Source organism: Engystomops pustulosus, chromosome 5 (genome assembly GCF_040894005.1).
Source record: "Engystomops pustulosus chromosome 5, aEngPut4.maternal, whole genome shotgun sequence".
Taxonomy (NCBI): Eukaryota; Metazoa; Chordata; class Amphibia; order Anura; family Leptodactylidae; genus Engystomops; species Engystomops pustulosus.
Window position 1 is genome coordinate 15568036 of NC_092415.1, and position 19150 is coordinate 15587185.

The 19150-nt window shown below is 44.9% G+C and overlaps 1 protein-coding gene across 4 annotated transcripts in view; it reads left to right on the forward strand.

The window, feature by feature from the left end:
• Positions 1-19150, forward strand: part of LOC140132432 (uncharacterized) — a 118269-nt gene that overhangs the window by 63257 nt on the left and 35862 nt on the right. For all 4 annotated transcript variants that reach the window (XM_072151208.1, XM_072151209.1, XM_072151205.1 and 1 more), the window contains 4 exons: positions 298-389; positions 497-611; positions 2768-2938; positions 13631-13701. In XM_072151208.1, the coding sequence (XP_072007309.1) occupies positions 298-389; positions 497-611; positions 2768-2938; positions 13631-13701 (449 nt within the window). The remainder of the gene's footprint in view (positions 1-297; positions 390-496; positions 612-2767; positions 2939-13630; positions 13702-19150) is intronic.

A 19150-nucleotide genomic window follows, 5' to 3' on the forward strand; every position in this document is an offset into this window, starting at 1 on the left:
AAGTGGGCAGGAACAAAATTTTCATGGTTGCACCATGAATTGCAGCATTTTCGAAAGAGCATAACCTGTTGCAGCTGCAGAAACCGCAGGTTGCTGCATGGTCCCCAACCAAACAGCAATAAATTATGACAAGAGCTATTGGAAATTTTAGAATACTTATTCATCAAAGGAATCTTTTAAAGGAAAATACACTTATTAATTCGACACCATCTCCCACTACAGTGCACATACTCCACTAATGACCCATTTAGCGCTTACGATGTGCATTTCTCTTACTGTCGGCATCTTCCTCTCCAGCTCGAAGTCATTGTGCAATCCCGTCAACTAGACATTATTATGCATCCAGTTATCCAGAAATTAATTGAAGTAAAATGGAGATTTTTTGGCAGGTAAGCCTTGAGACCATTTCATTGAACTAATTGATAATTGCCTGCGGGCAAAGCTCTCGCTCAGCTGTTGAAGATGAAAGCCTGCGCTGTGTTCTCTCATCCCGCAGAAAGAATATCTCTATAATGCTGTCACTGAATCTTCTATTCATCATATCGTGGACAGCGCTGGGAATCGCATCCTCGCTGCCAAGAGCAGAGGATGCACCTTACAAATTTCCTGAGGTACGTCATAGCATAAGCAAAGAATCGGATTAGATCACTGCCAGTCCAGAAGCCGAAAGTTTTATGAAAGCTTCTTATACAGGATTGTTCATGGGTCACTCTGGCCTTATGTCGAAATAAATTTCCTAAAAACTATTTAAAAAATTAAAAAAAACAAGAGCGCAAGTGATTTCTAAAAATGAAAGAAATCCCATTCTCCCCTCTGCGGAGGACCCCACACTACTCTAGCAGAAACTCCATCTCTGCGTTTGGCTGTCATTATCTTGAGTATATGAAGAACATTATGGGGTAGATTTATCAAGCTGTCTGAAAGTGAGAATATTTCTAGTTGCTCATGGCAACCAATCACAGCTCCCCTTTAAAATATTCATGAACACTGGTAAAATGAAAGTTGAGCTGTGATTGGGTGCCATGGGCAACTAGAAATATTCTGACTTTCAGACAGCTTGATAAATGTGCCCCTATGTGTGAAGAACACATTGCAGATGTATGGAAACATCTGCAATGTGTTCTTCACATATATTTTTCTTCACATACTATTGCGCGCGTGTCTTCCGATAAGTTAGCAGATATATGGAAACATCTGCAATGTGTTCTTCACTGTGTTCTTCTTTCAATGTGTTCTTTCAGTGAAAAATGCTCGAGTCTCCCATTGACTTCAATGGGGCTCGTTATTCGAGACGAGCACTCGAGCATCGGAAAAGTTTGTCTCGAATAACGAGCACTCGAGCATTTTAGTGCTCGCTCATCTCTAGTAATAACCATTTCCTCGTGGAGAGCAGAAACCAGATGTGGAGACTTCACAGAGATAAGGTACAAAGGAAATGTTGCCACCTTTTCAGTTTTTTTGACCAGTTCTTATTAGCTGTTCAATAATCCTAAAGCGCCAATACAGGGCAAAAGAGGCTTTACAAAGCTTTCATCTAAATCAACAGTCACAACTTTGGCTAATAGATGAAACCCATTGGGGCAGATTTACTTACCCATTCAAGGAGTTCACAGAAAGTGCATTGTCCGTGTCACTGTGCAGCGAGTCACTAAGATCCTGCACCCGATATCCTGCATGTGTCACTTCCCCGCTTAACTCCGCCGGAGTTCACCTTCTTCTTCCTGATGTATGTAAGTGCATTGTCTTGCAACACAATTTAAGAGTTAAATCCCGCACACAATCCGAATCAGTTGGATCGTCCGATGGCACGCCGCCTGATATCTGTCACATGAAAGCAGCGCAGCTGCGCCAAAAAACAATTGCGTGCGACACAATCCCAGTGCAGACACTTATTTAAATACTTGTCACAGCTGCGCAAATCCCGAAAACGGTGCATATTTCGACAAAAGTGCAATCCGCCCCCCCGTAGTAAACAACCTCTATAGTGGAAGGTGACGAAGGGTAGTGACACACATGGCGTTTTTAGGCCGTTTTTGGGCCGTTTTCAGACTGTAAAAAACGCATGCGTTTTTGACAGGTTTGACCAATTTTAAAAAAAAAAAAAAAAAAAAACTAATGCGTTTTTCAAAAACGGTCAATGGTAAACGGTCAAAATGGATGCGTTTTGAAAAGGGCTGAAAACGCTTGCTTAAAAACGGACCAAAAACGCCACTTGTGGCATCACCCTTAGGCTAGTGCCACACGTAACGCTTTCTCTGCATTTGCAAACGCAGACAAAGCTGCACCCACTGGGGCGGGCCGCCTGGGATCGAGAACGAGCCGCCGGTGTTTTGCGTTAATTTAATGCATAACACCGGTGGCTCGTTCCCGATTGCAGGCGTTTCCATAGGAACGCCGATGGGATCGGGCCGCGGGCCGCCCCAGTGGGTGCGGCTTTGTCTGCATTTGCGTTTTCAAACGCAGACAAAGCGGTGCGTGCGGCACCAGCCTTAGGGTCCCAAACCACCCTATAACATCTTGATCTGTGGTCACTATAAGCAAACAAACATCTATATTTACCTAGAGAAGAGTCTGATAAGCCAACATAGTACACCCCAGCTGCATTGCATCTGCACTAGAGTACTTCTAGTGGGGGACTACTGAATGATTGAGCAGATATGTAGGTAGGTAGTTTGGGACACTAAACTTCCTAAATGTGTGGATCTTTTAGTGTCTCAAATTGTCTCAAAGGTTCCCTTTCATAAAATTGTATTTACCTTCATTGTAGGATGCGTGGAGGATCATTGTCATCTGCATTGCTCTGGGATTGACATTATATCAGATTGTGGAGGAATTTAAAGAACTATATAAATCAAAGGTCAGGATGAACAAGTGGATTGAATGGAGAAAAAAGGAGCTTGAGCGGGACTTAAAATACTGTCATCCCATGTGGCCTGAGGTACGTGCAGTGATATATGCGAAAAACAGGGATTCAGACTATATACCTTCAAAATCATTTTGAAGAACTTCTTACACAGACATGTTAATGATCCAAAAATGGAAGAAGCAAAAGGTTTTGGAGCTATGTGTGGGTGCGCTATTAACCAAATTTGGAGATGAAAGATATACCTTATATACTCGAGTATAAGCCTAGTTTTTCAGCACAAAATTTGTGCTCAAAAACCCTAACTCGGCTTATACCCGAGTCAACTAAAAACATAAAGACAAAACTCATCTTTCTGACGTCACCCATAGGTCCTCTTCTGTCTGAGACAGTCTGAGACAGAAGAGGACCTATGGGGACGTTGGAAAGATGAGTACAGTGTTATTTTTTTTCCTACTACAGGGGCTGGGCAGGCTGTATGCTACAGGGGTTGGGCAGGCTGTATGCTACAGGGGCTGGGCAGGCTGTATGCTACAGGGGCTGGCAGACTATATACTGGGAGGCTGTAACCAATGCATTTCCCACCCTCGGCTTATACTCGAGTCAATTTTATTTTATTATTCATTTCTATTTATTATTATTTTTATTTTATTATTTATTTATTTTTTTTATCATGTATTCTAGTTATGGTCTGACGAAGGGATTTTATCCCGAAACGTGTTACCATTGGACTTTTTTACTGCTGTAATAAAAATACACATATTTATTCTCACTCTCAGCCTCTATCTACTTACCGTATATACTCGAGTATAAGCCGACCCGAGTATAAGCCGAGACCCCTAATTTCAACACCAAAAACTGGGAAAACCTATTGACTCGAGTATAAGCCGAGGGTGGGAAATGCATTGGTCACAGCCCCCCAGTATATAGCCTGCCCAGCCCCTGTAGTATATAGCCTGCCCAGCCCCTGTAGTATATAGCCTGCTCAGCCCCTGTAGTATATAGCCTGTCCAGCCCCTGTAGTATATAGCCTGTCCAGCCCCTGTAGTATATAGCCTTCCAGCCCCTGTAGTATATAGCCTGCCCAGCCCCTGTAGTATATAGCCTGCCCAGCCCCTGTAGTATATAGCCTGTCCAGCCCCTGTAGTATATAGCCTGTCCAGCCCCTGTAGTATATAGCCTGCCCAGCTCCTGTAGTATACAGCCTGCCCAGCCCCTGTAGTATACAGCCTGCCCAGCCCCTGTAGTATTCAGCCTGCCCAGCTCCATGTAGTATTCAGCCTGCCCAGCCCCCTGTAGTATTCAGCCTGCCCAGCCCCCTGTAGTATTCAGCCTGCCCAGCCCCCTGTAGTATACAGCCTGCCTAGCCCCTGTAGTATATAGCCTGCCCAGCCCCTGTAGTATATATCCTGCCAACCCCTGTAGTATACAGCCTGCCCAGCCCCTGTAGTATATAGCCTGCCCAGCCCCTGTAGTATATATCCTGCCAGCCCCTGTAGTATACAGCCTGCCCAGCCCCCTGTAGTATACAGCCTGCCAGTCCCTGTAGTATACAGCCTGCCCAGCCCCTGTAGTATACAGCCGGCCAGCCCCTGTAGTATATAGCCTGCCCAGCCCCTGTAGTATACAGCCTGCCCAGTCCCTGTAGTATACAGCCTGCCCAGCCCATGTAATATACAGCCTGCCCAGCCCCTGTAGTATATAGCCTGCCCAGCCCCTGTAGTATACAGCCTGCCCAGCCCCTGTAGTATACAGCCTGCCCAGCCCCTGTAGTATACAGCCTGCCCATCCCCTGTAGTATACAGCCTGCCCAGCCCCTGTAGTATATAGCCTGCCCAGCCCCTGTAGTATATAGCCTGCCTAGCCCCTGTAGTATAAAGCCTGCCAGCCCCTGTAGTATACAGCCTGCCCAGCCCCTGTAGTATACAGCCTGCCCAGCCCCTGTAGTATACAGCCTGCCCAGCCCCTGTAGTATACAGCCTGCCCATCCCCTGTAGTATACAGCCTGCCCAGCCCCTGTAGTATATAGCCTGCCCAGCCCCTGTAGTATATAGCCTGCCTAGCCCCTGTAGTATAAAGCCTGCCAGCCCCTGTAGTATACAGCCTGCCCAGCCCCTGTAGTATACAGCCTGCCCAGCCCCTGTAGCATATAGCCTGCCCAGCCCCTGTAGTATAAAGCCTGCCCAGCCCCTGTAGTATACAGCCTGCCCAGCCCCTGTAGTATATAGCCTGCCCAGCCCCTGTAGTATACAGCCTGCCTAGCCCCTGTAGTATACAGCCTGCCTAGCCCCTGTAGTATACAGCCTGCCTAGCCCCTGTAGTATATAGCCTGCCCAGCCCCTGTAGTATACAGCCTGCCTAGCCCCTGTAGTATACAGCCTGCCTAGCCCCTGTAGTATACAGCCTGCCTAGCCCCTGTAGTATACAGCCTGCCCAGCCCCTGTAGTATACAGCCTGCCCAGCCCCTGTAGTATACAGCCTGCCCAGCCCCTGTAGCATATAGCCTGCCCAGCCCCTGTAGTATACAGCCTGCCCAGCCCCTGTAGTATACAGCCTGCCTAGCCCCTGTAGTATACAGCCTGCCCAGCCCCTGTAGTATACAGCCTGCCCAGCCCCTGTAGTATACAGCCTGCCCAGCCCCTGTAGTGTTGTATGTTGTGTATGGCTCTTTAAAGGAAACCTACCACTGCTCGCATGATAAAATCATGCGAGCAGACCACCTGGTAGGCTATTTAATACTGATGCCGGCACATACTTTAGTTAGGCACGGCGATCGTTAGTTTAGATAAAAAAATGTTTTACTTACATATGAAAATATTCCTCCGGTGCTACCCTACGTCATCTTCGGAAGGGAGATGCCTTCCGATCTTTAATTATTCACGCCTCCTTCATTGTAGCCGTTTCCTTCGGGTGCCGAGAGCCGTGACGTCACCAAGCTCTCGGCACCTATCGCGCATGCGCAGATACTAACTCTCACACAGCCAGACAGCGATAGGTGCCGAGAGCTTGGTGACGTCACGGCTCTCGGCACCCGAAGGAAACGGCTACAATGAAGGAGGCGTGAATAATTAAAGATCGGAAGGCATCTCCCTTCCGAAGATGACGTAGGGTAGCACCGGAGGAATATTTTCATATGTAAGTAAAACATTTTTTTATCTAAACTAACGATCGCCGTGCCTAACTAAAGTATGTGCCGGCATCAGTATTAAATAGCCTACCAGGTGGTCTGCTCGCATGATTTTATCATGCGAGCAGTGGTAGGTTTCCTTTAATGGCTATCATCACGGATACAACCTTTGGGACACAGACAACATAATTTCATCTTGGGTGTTTCGAATTGGTTATATATTGTAGAAGCCATGAAGAACCAGTATGAACAGCTGTGGTATATTGATAAGAAGACAAGGTCTATGAACATTAAATTGTTAGGATTGGGTAACACAGAAGACAGGGGATAGTGTGCCCTGAGCTTGCCCCAACCTCTGTCCCTTCCTATAGCCCCCCCACGCTAAACCGTGGGGCGACTACTTGAAGACTCGAAATACACTGGATAAGTGTGGGAAGGGAAACACGAACAGACTGACAAACATAAAAATCAATAGAGTGGTAAACTAGCCGGAGTCACCACAAGAGGGTATGTCAAGAGCAAAGTCAGTAAGCAAAGAGTCAGTGTCAAAAACTAGCCGAGGTCACAACAATTCAGATACAGAGCAAGTCAACCTAATGCAGAGAGCGAGTGATGAAGGGATTTCACACACTGGCACAGGTGACTAGTGAAGCTGCAATTTATGCAGCCAGAACTCCACCTCCAGAACCTGATAGGAGCTGGACAACTTCTAGGAATTAACCCCTCATGGTGCAGAATAACCAAGCACAATTGCAGGCACCACGCAGAGGTACCACAAGTCCCAGCAGTTCTAAACACAACTCCTAGACAGCGCGAGATCTTAGCAGCCGCTGCCCAGAGACCGCTTGTAGAGGACATGCAGCACCTCCCTTACATGCACATCTTATCCTTCATGCAGCACCTCCCTTACATGCACATCTTATCCTCCATGCAGCACCTCCATTACATGCACATCTTATCCTCCATGCAGCGCCTCCCTTACATGCACATCTTATCCTTCATGCAGCACCTCCCTTACATGCACATCTTATCCTCCATGCAGCACCTCCCTTACATGCACATCTTATCCTTCATGCAGCACCTCCCTTACATGCACATCTTATCCTCCATGCAGCACCTCCCTTACATGCACATCTTATCCTCCATGCAGCGCCTCCCTTACATGCACATCTTATCCTCCATGCAGCACCTCCCTTACATGCACATCTTATCCTCCATGCAGCACCTCCCTTACATGCACATCTTATCCTTCATGCAGTACCTCCCTTACATGCACATCCTATCCTCCATGCAGCACCTCCCTTACATGCACATCTTATCCTCCATGCAGCACCTCCCTTACATGCACATCTTATCCTCCATGCAGCACCTCCCTTACATGCACATCTTATCCTTCATGCAGCACCTCCCTTACATGCACATCTTATCCTCCATGCAGCACCTCCCTTACATGCACATCTTATCCTCCATGCAGCGCCTCCCTTACATGCACATCTTATCCTCCATGCAGCACCTCCCTTACATGCACATCTTATCCTCCATGCAGCACCTCCCTTACATGCACATCTTATCCTTCATGCAGCACCTCCCTTACATGCACATCTTATCCTTCATGCAGCACCTCCCTTACATGCACATCTTATCCTCCATGCAGCGCCTCCCTTACATGCACATCTTATCCTCCATGCAGCACCTCCCTTACATGCACATCTTATCCTCCATGCAGCACCTCCCTTACATGCACATCTTATCCTTCATGCAGTACCTCCCTTACATGCACATCCTATCCTCCATGCAGCACCTCCCTTACATGCACATCTTATCCTCCATGCAGCACCTCCCTTACATGCACATCTTATCCTCCATGCAGCACCTCCCTTACATGCACATCCTATCCTTCATGCAGCACCTCCCTTACATGCACATCCTATCCTTCATGCAGCACCTCCCTTACATGCACATCTTATCCTTCATGCAGCACCTCCCTTACATGCACATCCTATCCTTCATGCAGCACCTCCCTTACATGCACATCCTATCCTTCATGCAGCACCTCCCTTACATGCACATCTTATCCTTCATGCAGCACCTCCCTTACATGCACATCTTATCCTCCATGCAGCACCTCCCTTACATGCACATCTTATCCTCCATGCAGCACCTCCCTTACATGCACATCTTATCCTCCATGCAGCACCTCCCTTACATGCACATCTTATCCTCCATGCAGCACCTCCCTTACATGCACATCTTATCCTCCATGCAGCACCTCCCTTACATGCACATCCTATCCTTCATGCAGCACCTCCCTTACATGCACATCTTATCCTCCATGCAGCACCTCCCTTACATGCACATCTTATCCTTCATGCAGCACCTCCCTTACATGCACATCCTATCCTTCATGCAGCACCTCCCTTACATGCACATCTTATCCTCCATGCAGCGCCTCCCTTACATGCACATCTTATCCTCCATGCAGTGCCTCCCTTACATGCACATCTTATCCTTCATGCAGCGCCTCCCTTACATGCACATCTTATCCTTCATGCAGCACCTCCCTTACATGCACATCTTATCCTCCATGCAGCACCTCCCTTACATGCACATCTTATCCTCCATGCAGCACCTCCATTACATGCACATCTTATCCTCCATGCAGCACCTCCCTTACATGCACATCTTATCCTCCATGCAGCACCTCCCTTACATGCACATCCTATCCTTCATGCAGTACCTCCCTTACATGCACATCTTATCCTTCATGCAGCACCTCCCTTACATGCACATCTTATCCTTCATGCAGCACCTCCCTTACATGCACATCTTATCCTCCATGCAGCACCTCCCTTACATGCACATCTTATCCTTCATGCAGCACCTCCCTTACATGCACATCTTATCCTTCATGCAGCACCTCCCTTACATGCACATCTTATCCTCCATGCAGCACCTCCCTTACATGCACATCTTATCCTCCATGCAGCACCTCCCTTACATGCACATCTTATCCTTCATGCAGCACCTCCCTTACATGCACATCTTATCCTCCATGCAGCACCTCCCTTACATGCACATCTTATCCTCCATGCAGCACCTCCCTTACATGCACATCCTATCCTCCATGCAGCACCTCCCTTACATGTACATCCTATCCTCCATGCAGCACCTCCCTTACATGCACATCTTATCCTTCATGCAGCACCTCCCTTACATGCACATCCTATCCTTCATGCAGCACCTCCCTTACATGCACATCCTATCCTTCATGCAGCACCTCCCTTACATGCACATCTTATCCTCCATGCAGCACCTCCCTTACATGCACATCTTATCCTCCATGCAGCACCTCCCTTACATGCACATCTTATCCCCCATGCAGCACCTCCCTTACATGCACATCTTATCCTTCATGCAGCACCTCCCTTACATGCACATCCTATCCTTAATGCAGCACCTCCCTTACATGCACATCTTATCCTCCATGCAGCACCTCCCTTACATGCACATCTTATCCTCCATGCAGCACCTCCCTTACATGCACATCTTATCCTTCATGCAGCACCTCCCTTACATGCACATCCTATCCTTCATGCAGCACCTCCCTTACATGCACATCCTATCCTTCATGCAGCACCTCCCTTACATGCACATCTTATCCTTCATGCAGCACCTCCCTTACATGCACATCTTATCCTCCATGCAGCACCTCCCTTACATGCACATCTTATCCTCCATGCAGCACCTCCCTTACATGCACATCTTATCCCCCATGCAGCACCTCCCTTACATGCACATTCTATCCTCCATGCAGCACCTCCCTTACATGCACATCTTATCCTCCATGCAGCACCTCCCTTACATGCACATCTTATCCTTCATGCAGCACCTCCCTTACATGCACATCCTATCCTTAATGCAGCACCTCCCTTACATGCACATCTTATCCTCCATGCAGCACCTCCCTTACATGCACATCTTATCCTTCATGCAGCACCTCCCTTACATGCACATCTTATCCTTCATGCAGTACCTCCCTTACATGCACATCTTATCCTTCATGCAGCACCTCCCTTACATGCACATCTTATCCTCCATGCAGTACCTCCCTTACATGCACATCTTATCCTCCATGCAGCACCTCCCTTACATGCACATCTTATCCTTCATGCAGCACCTCCCTTACATGCACATCTTATCCTCCATGCAGCACCTCCCTTACATGCACATCTTATCCTCCATGCAGCACCTCCCTTACATGCACATCTTATCCTCCATGCAGCACCTCCCTTACATGCACATCTTATCCTCCATGCAGCACCTCCCTTACATGCACATCCTATCCTTCATGCAGCACCTCCCTTACATGCACATCTTATCCTCCATGCAGCACCTCCCTTACATGCACATCTTATCCCCCATGCAGCACCTCCCTTACATGCACATCTTATCCTTCATGCAGCACCTCCCTTACATGCACATCCTATCCTTCATGCAGCACCTCCCTTACATGCACATCTTATCCTCCATGCAGCACCTCCCTTACATGCACATCTTATCCTCCATGCAGCACCTCCCTTACATGCACATCCTATCCTTCATGCAGTACCTCCCTTACATGCACATCTTATCCTCCATGCAGTACCTCCCTTACATGCACATCTTATCCTTCATGCAGTACCTCCCTTACATGCACATCTTATCCTCCATGCAGTACCTCCCTTACATGCACATCCTATCCTTCATGCAGCACCTCCCTTACATGCACATCTTATCCTCCATGCAGCACCTCCCTTACATGCACATCTTATCCTCCATGCAGCACCTCCCTTACATGCACATCCTATCCTTCATGCAGTACCTCCCTTACATGCACATCTTATCCTCCATGCAGTACCTCCCTTACATGCACATCTTATCCTTCATGCAGTACCTCCCTTACATGCACATCTTATCCTCCATGCAGTACCTCCCTTACATGCACATCTTATCCTTCATGCCGCACCTCCCTTACATGCACATCCTATCCTCCATACAGCACCTCCCTTACATGCACATCCTATCCTTCATGCAGTACCTCCCTTACATGCACATCTTATCCTTCATGCAGTACCCCTCTTTATTGCTGCATTTCTCTTTCATGCAGTACCCCTCCTGCTTGCTGAATTTCTTTTTCTTGCAGTATCCTCTCCTCCATGCAGTGCCCTCTACTTCATGCAACACCTCTACTGTTTGTGGCACCTCTTCTCCAAGGGTACAGGTCCACCATGTATCTGCAATGAAAGGCATATCCTTTGGATATTTCATAAATGTCTTTCTGGGAAAACCCTTTTAACTTTATTGGACCCATGTGTTCCTTTTGAGATCAGAATAATAGAACACAAATGCAGATATATGGTAAAGATGGAGGGAACATTGATTAAAAACTGTGTAGGGCATAAAATACCTTGTCTCAGCCCTGGTACACAGCTGAGATACCTATGGATTAGGCAGGACAAAAGTTTTTTTCTTAGTTACACACAAAGCTACCCCTTGTTTAATAAAAGAAAAATCGTCAATGTTCACTAAAATAACTTGAATCAACATTTTTATAAAAATGAACAAATGAAATGCAGACAAAATAAAAAAAAAATAAAACTTATGAAAACAGGCTCGGACAGAAATGATGGTTTCCTTAAAGAGGCATTCCAGGAATAAGCATAATTCATATTCAAATGGGTCAGTAAATTATAAGCTAATATGTAACCAGTTGTTGTTTAAATTTTTTGCCCCGGCGCCGATGCACCACAATTTGGCGCAAACCGGTAATTTTCGGGAAACCCTAGAAAAAAGAGCGATTCGGGCCCTTAGTAAAAGACCCCCAATGTGCAGTGATGGCAGTTACACATTTTGCTATTTATTTTTTACTTTTGTCAGATTTATGTTATTTCTGTGACCTTTGTGGGATTTTTCTTCCATTAAACGAGGAGGACCAACATTTTTGTCCACGTGTGTATATTATCCTGTTATTATTGCATGAAAAATACCTGGTACAGAAATTACCATGTGGTATACGTTTATAACACCTAACCCTATGGGTGCCATATGCCATTTTTTTGGCATTCCTCATTGGCATCTGTGTAACATATGTGCTGAGAGGTTTTTTAGTGCTTCCAGTAAATGTGGGAAGAGACGCTGAATACTTGTACATAAGACTGGGATGTACATTAGTCAATGTCAGGGCTTTGGCAGCATTCATTGTGTATCCGATGCAGTAGATTGTGTGGACTATTACTGGATGGACACAATAACATGTTCTACCCAGTTGAGCTCACTTCACATCTCTTCCTATACATTTGCAAGCATGAAAAATTCCCCTCATGTAATGCATCCATTATAATAATAGAAAAACTTAAAAAGAACCTGTCAGCTGAATTTACTCCATTAAACTAGCACCCCCCCCCCCCCCATCAGGTAGAATTCCCTCTTTTAAGAGATAAACTAAAACTGGATCTTTATCTGCAGTTTGCATTTCCAGCTATGTCTTTAAATGACTGTATCTCCATCTGAGAGATAAGATTCTTATGTTTAATATGACATCAGAAGCAAGTCCTATAGAACTGAAGATATAGAAAGGCGAACAAGGGAAGACCAGATGGCGCTCATAGAGTAGTATTATTGCTAAAACCAGTGGTGATACTTAGAAGAAGGATTGGAACGAGGATCACCATATTTGGTTTTGCTAAGTTTGGCACAACTCTATTAAGGGCGTGTTGGAACTAGTGTCGGTGCCTCCAGGTGATAGCTTCGGACAGGGAACGTCAAAACACGGTTGCCACACCGGTCTGGACACGAGTTCAGTGGATAGAAGGGGGTTTGTCATGGTCGGCGCACTCAGGTATTCCCGTAAACGGGAGATGTGTTGTAAACAAATGTTTTACTTGGTATCTCTGGAACACAACGCGTTTCGGAGTCCAATATGACTCCTTTATCAAGTGGAAAGAGATTACAGCGCGGATGAAGGGTTAATTACCCGGAGCTCGGAGCGCTGCTGTCTCTTTCCACTTGATAAAGGAGACACAATGGACTCCGAAACGCGTTGTGTTCCAGAGATACCAAGTAAAACATTTGTTTACAACACATCTCCCGTTTACGTGAATACCTGAGTGCACCGACCATGACAAGCCCCCTGATATCCATAGACCTGAAGATAACAATCCCCCTGCAGCCTCTAAATTTGACTCGCCTCTGCTAATGTTCACATGACTTTGGAGGAGATTTTTTTTAACAGGTTAACGTTTAAAATATCATATGAAAGAGGGAATTCTAGAAAGAACATGGAGGGCAGTTTAATGGGGTAAATGCTGCTGACAGGCTCTTTTTACAAGTAGACTATGAATATGGTATCCACTGTGTAATAGGCAGCTGCGATCAGAAAAAAGTCTAAAACCGAATCCCATAAAGTTGATTAATCTTAAGAAATACCTAATTTTATCACATTATCTTGGGAAACCAGAGATATTGCAGTAAATTATCCAGATTGATTTAATGTGGCCGTAAATTATCCAGATTGATCTCGTGTTACAGCTCTTCTGCCAATTTCCATGTCTGAGAATTCGGCTGCTGCTACAAGACATAACACTTGCTACATTTTATTGCAGGAAAAAGAATACTTGCAGAAGGGTATTTTCGACTTGCTGGATATTCACCCCCCTTACTTTAAAGATTTCTGGTAGGTGATCCCAAATATCTGACATTCAATACAGAGGGATGATATTCTGTGAACTGGTCTATGTATTTATACCTCCAGGGCGTAACCTGACAATGGACTAGAGAACATAATGTGAATGTGTCCCTTATGCACATCTATACACAGTATATACATTCAGCGATGACAGACTCTAAGGAGAAATACTGTCTAGTTCCATGCGTTGCTGCAGGGGACATCTTAACAATAGCATCAGTGCTAATCTACTCCTCACTCCTGCATCACTTTACACATCCAGCGGCTGCTTCAGGTTCACCACATACCAGATACTGAACATGTCTATAATACACGTGAGAAACATTACAATGTCATGTATCAATCTAAAGGCCAATGCATCTAAAATGAGAAAAGAATTAGGGGTCCTGCAAGACCACCATCTATGGGCTTTATCTGCTGTGTGAAGTGCAACTCCATAATTGCGCTTAAATAAAGTTTATTGTTGAATTAAAAAAAGAGAGAAATAAAAGAATTCTGCAATAGGTTATAATTAGTTTTGTGCCAAAATATTTCTATGGCCCCAATGCAGACAGTGGATCTCTATGGTAACAAACAAACCATCTGTAGTCCAATCCCTTCTTGCTATCCGTCACTTCTTCCTAATCTAGGAGTCTTACTGACCAAAACCTCAGACTATCCATGGTTTGTTTGTTGTCTTTTACCCTTGAGGATATATTGGGGCTCATTTACTAAGGGTCCGAATCGCACATTTTCGTCTGGTTTCGCAAATTTTTCCGATTTGTGCCGAATTGCCTCGGGATTTTGGCACACGCAATCGGATTGTGGTGCATCGGCGCCGGCTTTCACGCAACAGAAATCTGGGGGCATGGCCGTTGGAAAACCCGACGGATTCGGAAAAAACGTGGAATTTAAAAAAAAAAATTGTGTCGCAAGAATAGCGCTCACATACACCGAGACGGAGAAGGTGAACTCTGGCGGACTTCAGCGCACTACCTTAGTGAATCCCGGCAGAACCCAAATCAGCGTCGGAGAATGCGCCGCTGGATCGCGACTGGTATATGTGCACGATTGTCTCCATAGGAGCTGTTAAATAGTAGGACAATTTTATTAAGATTTATTGCAGTTGCTTAATTTTTCCCTTAGGAGGCAATGACAGGGTAGAAAAAAAAATATTACAAATCAGGACATTAAAGGGAACCTGTCAACAGCCATTTACCTAATCATCCACCACCAGTATGTTGTCAAGCAGCTGACCACATTCCAGATTGTGTTTCTGTCGTGGCCCAGGGTGGTGGCATCATTCAGAAAATCAACTTTGAAGTGAGATGTAAATTGGTTGGATAAAGTCAAGGAGGCGGAGTGTTTAACACTGAGGTCAAGCTCTCTCTTTCTCAGAAAGCCCCTTCACTGTAACTGATGGTCCTGCATCCAGAGACATCACTAACCAGATCTCCTGAAATCTGATGCATAATGTCCATCACAGAGGAGGGGGCAATCACAGCTCCTCACCTTGACCTCAGTGTTAAACTCTCCTCCTCCATGACTTTATACAACCAATTAAGATCTCACTTCACAGTTGATTTTCTTGATGATGCCACCATACTGGGCCATAAAAGAAACAAAAACTAGAAGGTGTTACACTACCTGACAATATACTGGTAGTGGTTTATTATGCCAATTTCCCTTTAAAGAGGCTCTCCCATGGTTTAAACTTATCCCTTATGCACATTTTATGCATCTGATATTCCATACTAAGATGGTCAAAGGTGTGCACATTTTTTCAATTTACCGTACCTCTGTGTAATCTCCACACCTCAATTTTGCTGAAGACCAGGGCACACGACTGATAGTCAGTGCATCACACCCCAGATTTCAAGGACGAACATAGTGCCAGGGAACGGACTCTATGGACCATAGTACTATATGATTCAAGGAGTCCCTGCTTCCCTTCTATACAGCAGCACCAAACTAGAGATGAGAATGGTCAAGAAAAAAAGCCAAGATCAGGGCAGACTATTACACAGTTGAGTTTTAGGCTGTAGGTGAGGTCAGGCCTTGAAGATTTTTGGTCATAGACTGCCCAGAGCAGAATCACAGAAGCAAAGTCATAGTCATAGCCATCAGACGGATCAGGGTGCTTTCCCATGATAATAACTCACCAGGCCCCATACCACTCAGGGTTTGTGTGGGATTGCTGTGGATTCCAGTAGGCCTTTCATCTTTACTAATATGGCACATGTTTGCCCTGATAGCTAAGAGAAACTGAAGGCTTTTGGTCCAATAGGTTCTCATAACCCAGCCGCAAGTGAAGTGGAAGGAGGGGTGCGGCAGCCATACCCATTCGGAAATGTAACACGCTGCCCGGTACGCACCATTAGCGCTATATCAATAAGCTTTGAAGCTGCGTTCACATGCAGCATTTTAATTGCTTTTACAAAGCGTTAACATAGTGTTTACAGTATGTTATCATTGCATTTAGTGTAAACACAATGTAAAAGTTATGTAAACTATGGTGACCAGACCTTTGGTCAGAGCTTTGGCACTTTTGTTATAACCAGTAATAACAAGGTATAAACAGATACCCACACTGGGGCACCTTGAGGATTGGGAGAGGTATTTTCCCATCAGACAAGAAATTTTTTATTAAATGTATTTTAAAATAATAATATATTTTACCTAACTGGAACAATGGGTCCTATTTTTTTATCTTCTTTTTTATCTTCTTTTCCTTTCGTTTGACCAATTTAACACAAAACAGATCTCACTTGAGTGCTGATGTGCACGGTTGTGGTTTAATAAACCACTTATATAACAATGTATTTTACTACAGTGTAACTAATGATACAATTCACTTTGCTCTGTGTATAATGAATCCTCCATAATTTAACATGCAGAGCACATAGTTCAGTGTCCTGTACACAGCAGACTAATCAGTATGGGCCGTGTGTAGGTCCCTCTTGCATTATCCTGCCGTTACTCTGTGATCAGGGAAGTTTTTTCTCCCAATTCCTTATTTCACTCCATCGTCTCCTCGTTTGACTTTTGTGTGCGGCAGTCTGAATCACGCTGACACAGTTTATCAATTCCCCTATTAGTTCTCTCATTATTCTTCCTTTTGTCTGTCTCTTCTAATTCCGTCACTTTGACCTAGTGATCCGGCTTATTTATCTCAGTCTGCTGAAATAATTCTATCTTCTGCCTTTTTTTATCGGGCAGGATTGATTCAAGCAAACTCTTCAGAAATATAAAAAGGAACAAAATGATTGGAAGTGGACTCTTTAGACCTCTTACGTTGCAGATCAAGTCAAAGTGCAATGCGTGAAAAACTGACATTTTTGCCTGTTCAGTTTTGTTCGGTTTTTTGGTTGGAGTCATTAGCGTTTTTGCCTTTTTTTCATGTTTTGTTGGTGTTTTCAATGCATTGTCAGATGTGCAATACATTTTTAATGCAACTGTGGTCTATCGTTCCTGTGGCAATTGATCAGTGAAAAACGCATTGTACTTGCATGTGTCTCAGAGTGCAATACGTTTTTGATGCATCTTCATAGACTTGTATGGGGCGTTTTTCATTCATCAAGAAAAAAGCGTGTGTGCAAAAAGGAAAATCTGACAAAACCCACTGAATACAATCGGTCAGAGTACACTGCGAGTTCTGCACATCAAAAACACACACAGAACATGTGCATGAAAAGCGCTAGTGTTAAAGGGGCCTTAGAGTCTAGTAGTATGATCCCGATATCTTGGAATCATAAGGCCACATTTATACATGGGAGCACATGTACTAAGGGCCGGGCGCCAGTCTTCTGTCGGACTTTGCACTAAAAAGAATGTGCAAACTGCTTGAACAGGTATTTAAGAAGGTTCCACACCACATTTGTGTCGCACATGACCCTTATGTGGCACGGCTGCACTAGGCATCATGCAACACAAATTAGGGGGTGTTCCGGTGCTCAGTCGGACCGTGAGCCCCATTTAACATGCAAAGTCAGACAGAATTTGGTGTTAAAGTGCACCAAACAAAAAAGTGGTGCAATCTGTCGGAGCTGTTCAGTGGGCGCCAGATTCATGAAGAACTGGCACCAGAAATCCTGAATCTGGCGCCCTCTTCACACTACACAGGCAAACAGTTTGCACTGTTGTTAGTAAATGTTACAAAACGGAATCAAAGCACTAACGTGTGGCATCACCTTAACCCCTTCCCGACATTTGACGTAATAGTACTGCATCGCGGGAGGTGCGTTCCCGCAAAATGCAGTACTATTACGTCATGCTTCTGGCACCGGCTCCTGAACGGAGCCGGCGCCAGAAGCTACAGGTGTCAGCTATATATTATAGCCGACACCTGCCTCTAACACCCGCGATCGGAGATTTCTCAGATCGCGGGTGTTAACCCCTGACACGCCGCGGTCGCGCTGACCACGGTGTGCAAGGGGCATTTCAGAAGAATCAGACCCCCCCCCCCCCGTGGCGCTTACCGGGGAGGTCCGCTGCTCCGATCGCAGCCCCGGGACTGCCGGTGCCCGGGGCTGCGCGATCCTCCTTCCTGTAGCCGGGTCCTGCCTTCTGACAGGACCCGGCTGTAACACACTGAGCATGCGCAGTGTTACATTACACAGTGTCATACATCTGTATTACACTGTGTAATGTGAAGAATAGCTTGAACAAGTGATCAGTGGATCACTTGTTCAAGCTAACCTGTAAAAGTTAATAAAAATGTTAAAAACATTACATAAAATAATTTTTTAATAAAAATAATTAATTAAATAAAGTTAGAGTCCCCTAAACACAAATATTCCCTATACACATGCAATAAAGTGAAAAAAACACAAAATCGCCAAAAAACACCACATATTTGCTATCGCCGCGTCCGTAACAATCCGTACAATAACTCAGAAACATTATTGGACCCGCTCGGTGAACGCCGTAAAAACAAAACCCGTAAAACACGCCAAAAATGTACATTTTTCATAAAATCTCTACACAAAAATGTTCTAAAAAGTGATAAAAAAAAGTTATGTGCGCAAAAATGGTACCACTGAAAAGAACAAATCAACACGTAAAAAATAAGCCCTAAAGTAGCTCTGTCAACCAAAAAATATTAAAGTTACGTCTCCGAAAAGATGGCGATGCAAAAACAAATGAGATTTCCTCTATATTAGTTTTTATCCAGTAAAATTGTAAAAATAAATGAAAAACTATATAAATGAGGTATCACCGTAATCATAGTGACCTATAGAATGAAGATAATATAATATTTTTAGTGTACGGCGTACGACCCCCAAAAAATACGAAAAGAATGTAAACCAAAATTGACAATTTTCTTTTCACCCATACATTCAAGAGTTAATAAAATCTCATCAATTAGCTAATGACCCACTAAAATGAAGTATTTGTAAAGTGCATCTCATGTCGCAGAAAATAAGCCCTTATATGTCCAAATTGCCAAAAAAATAAA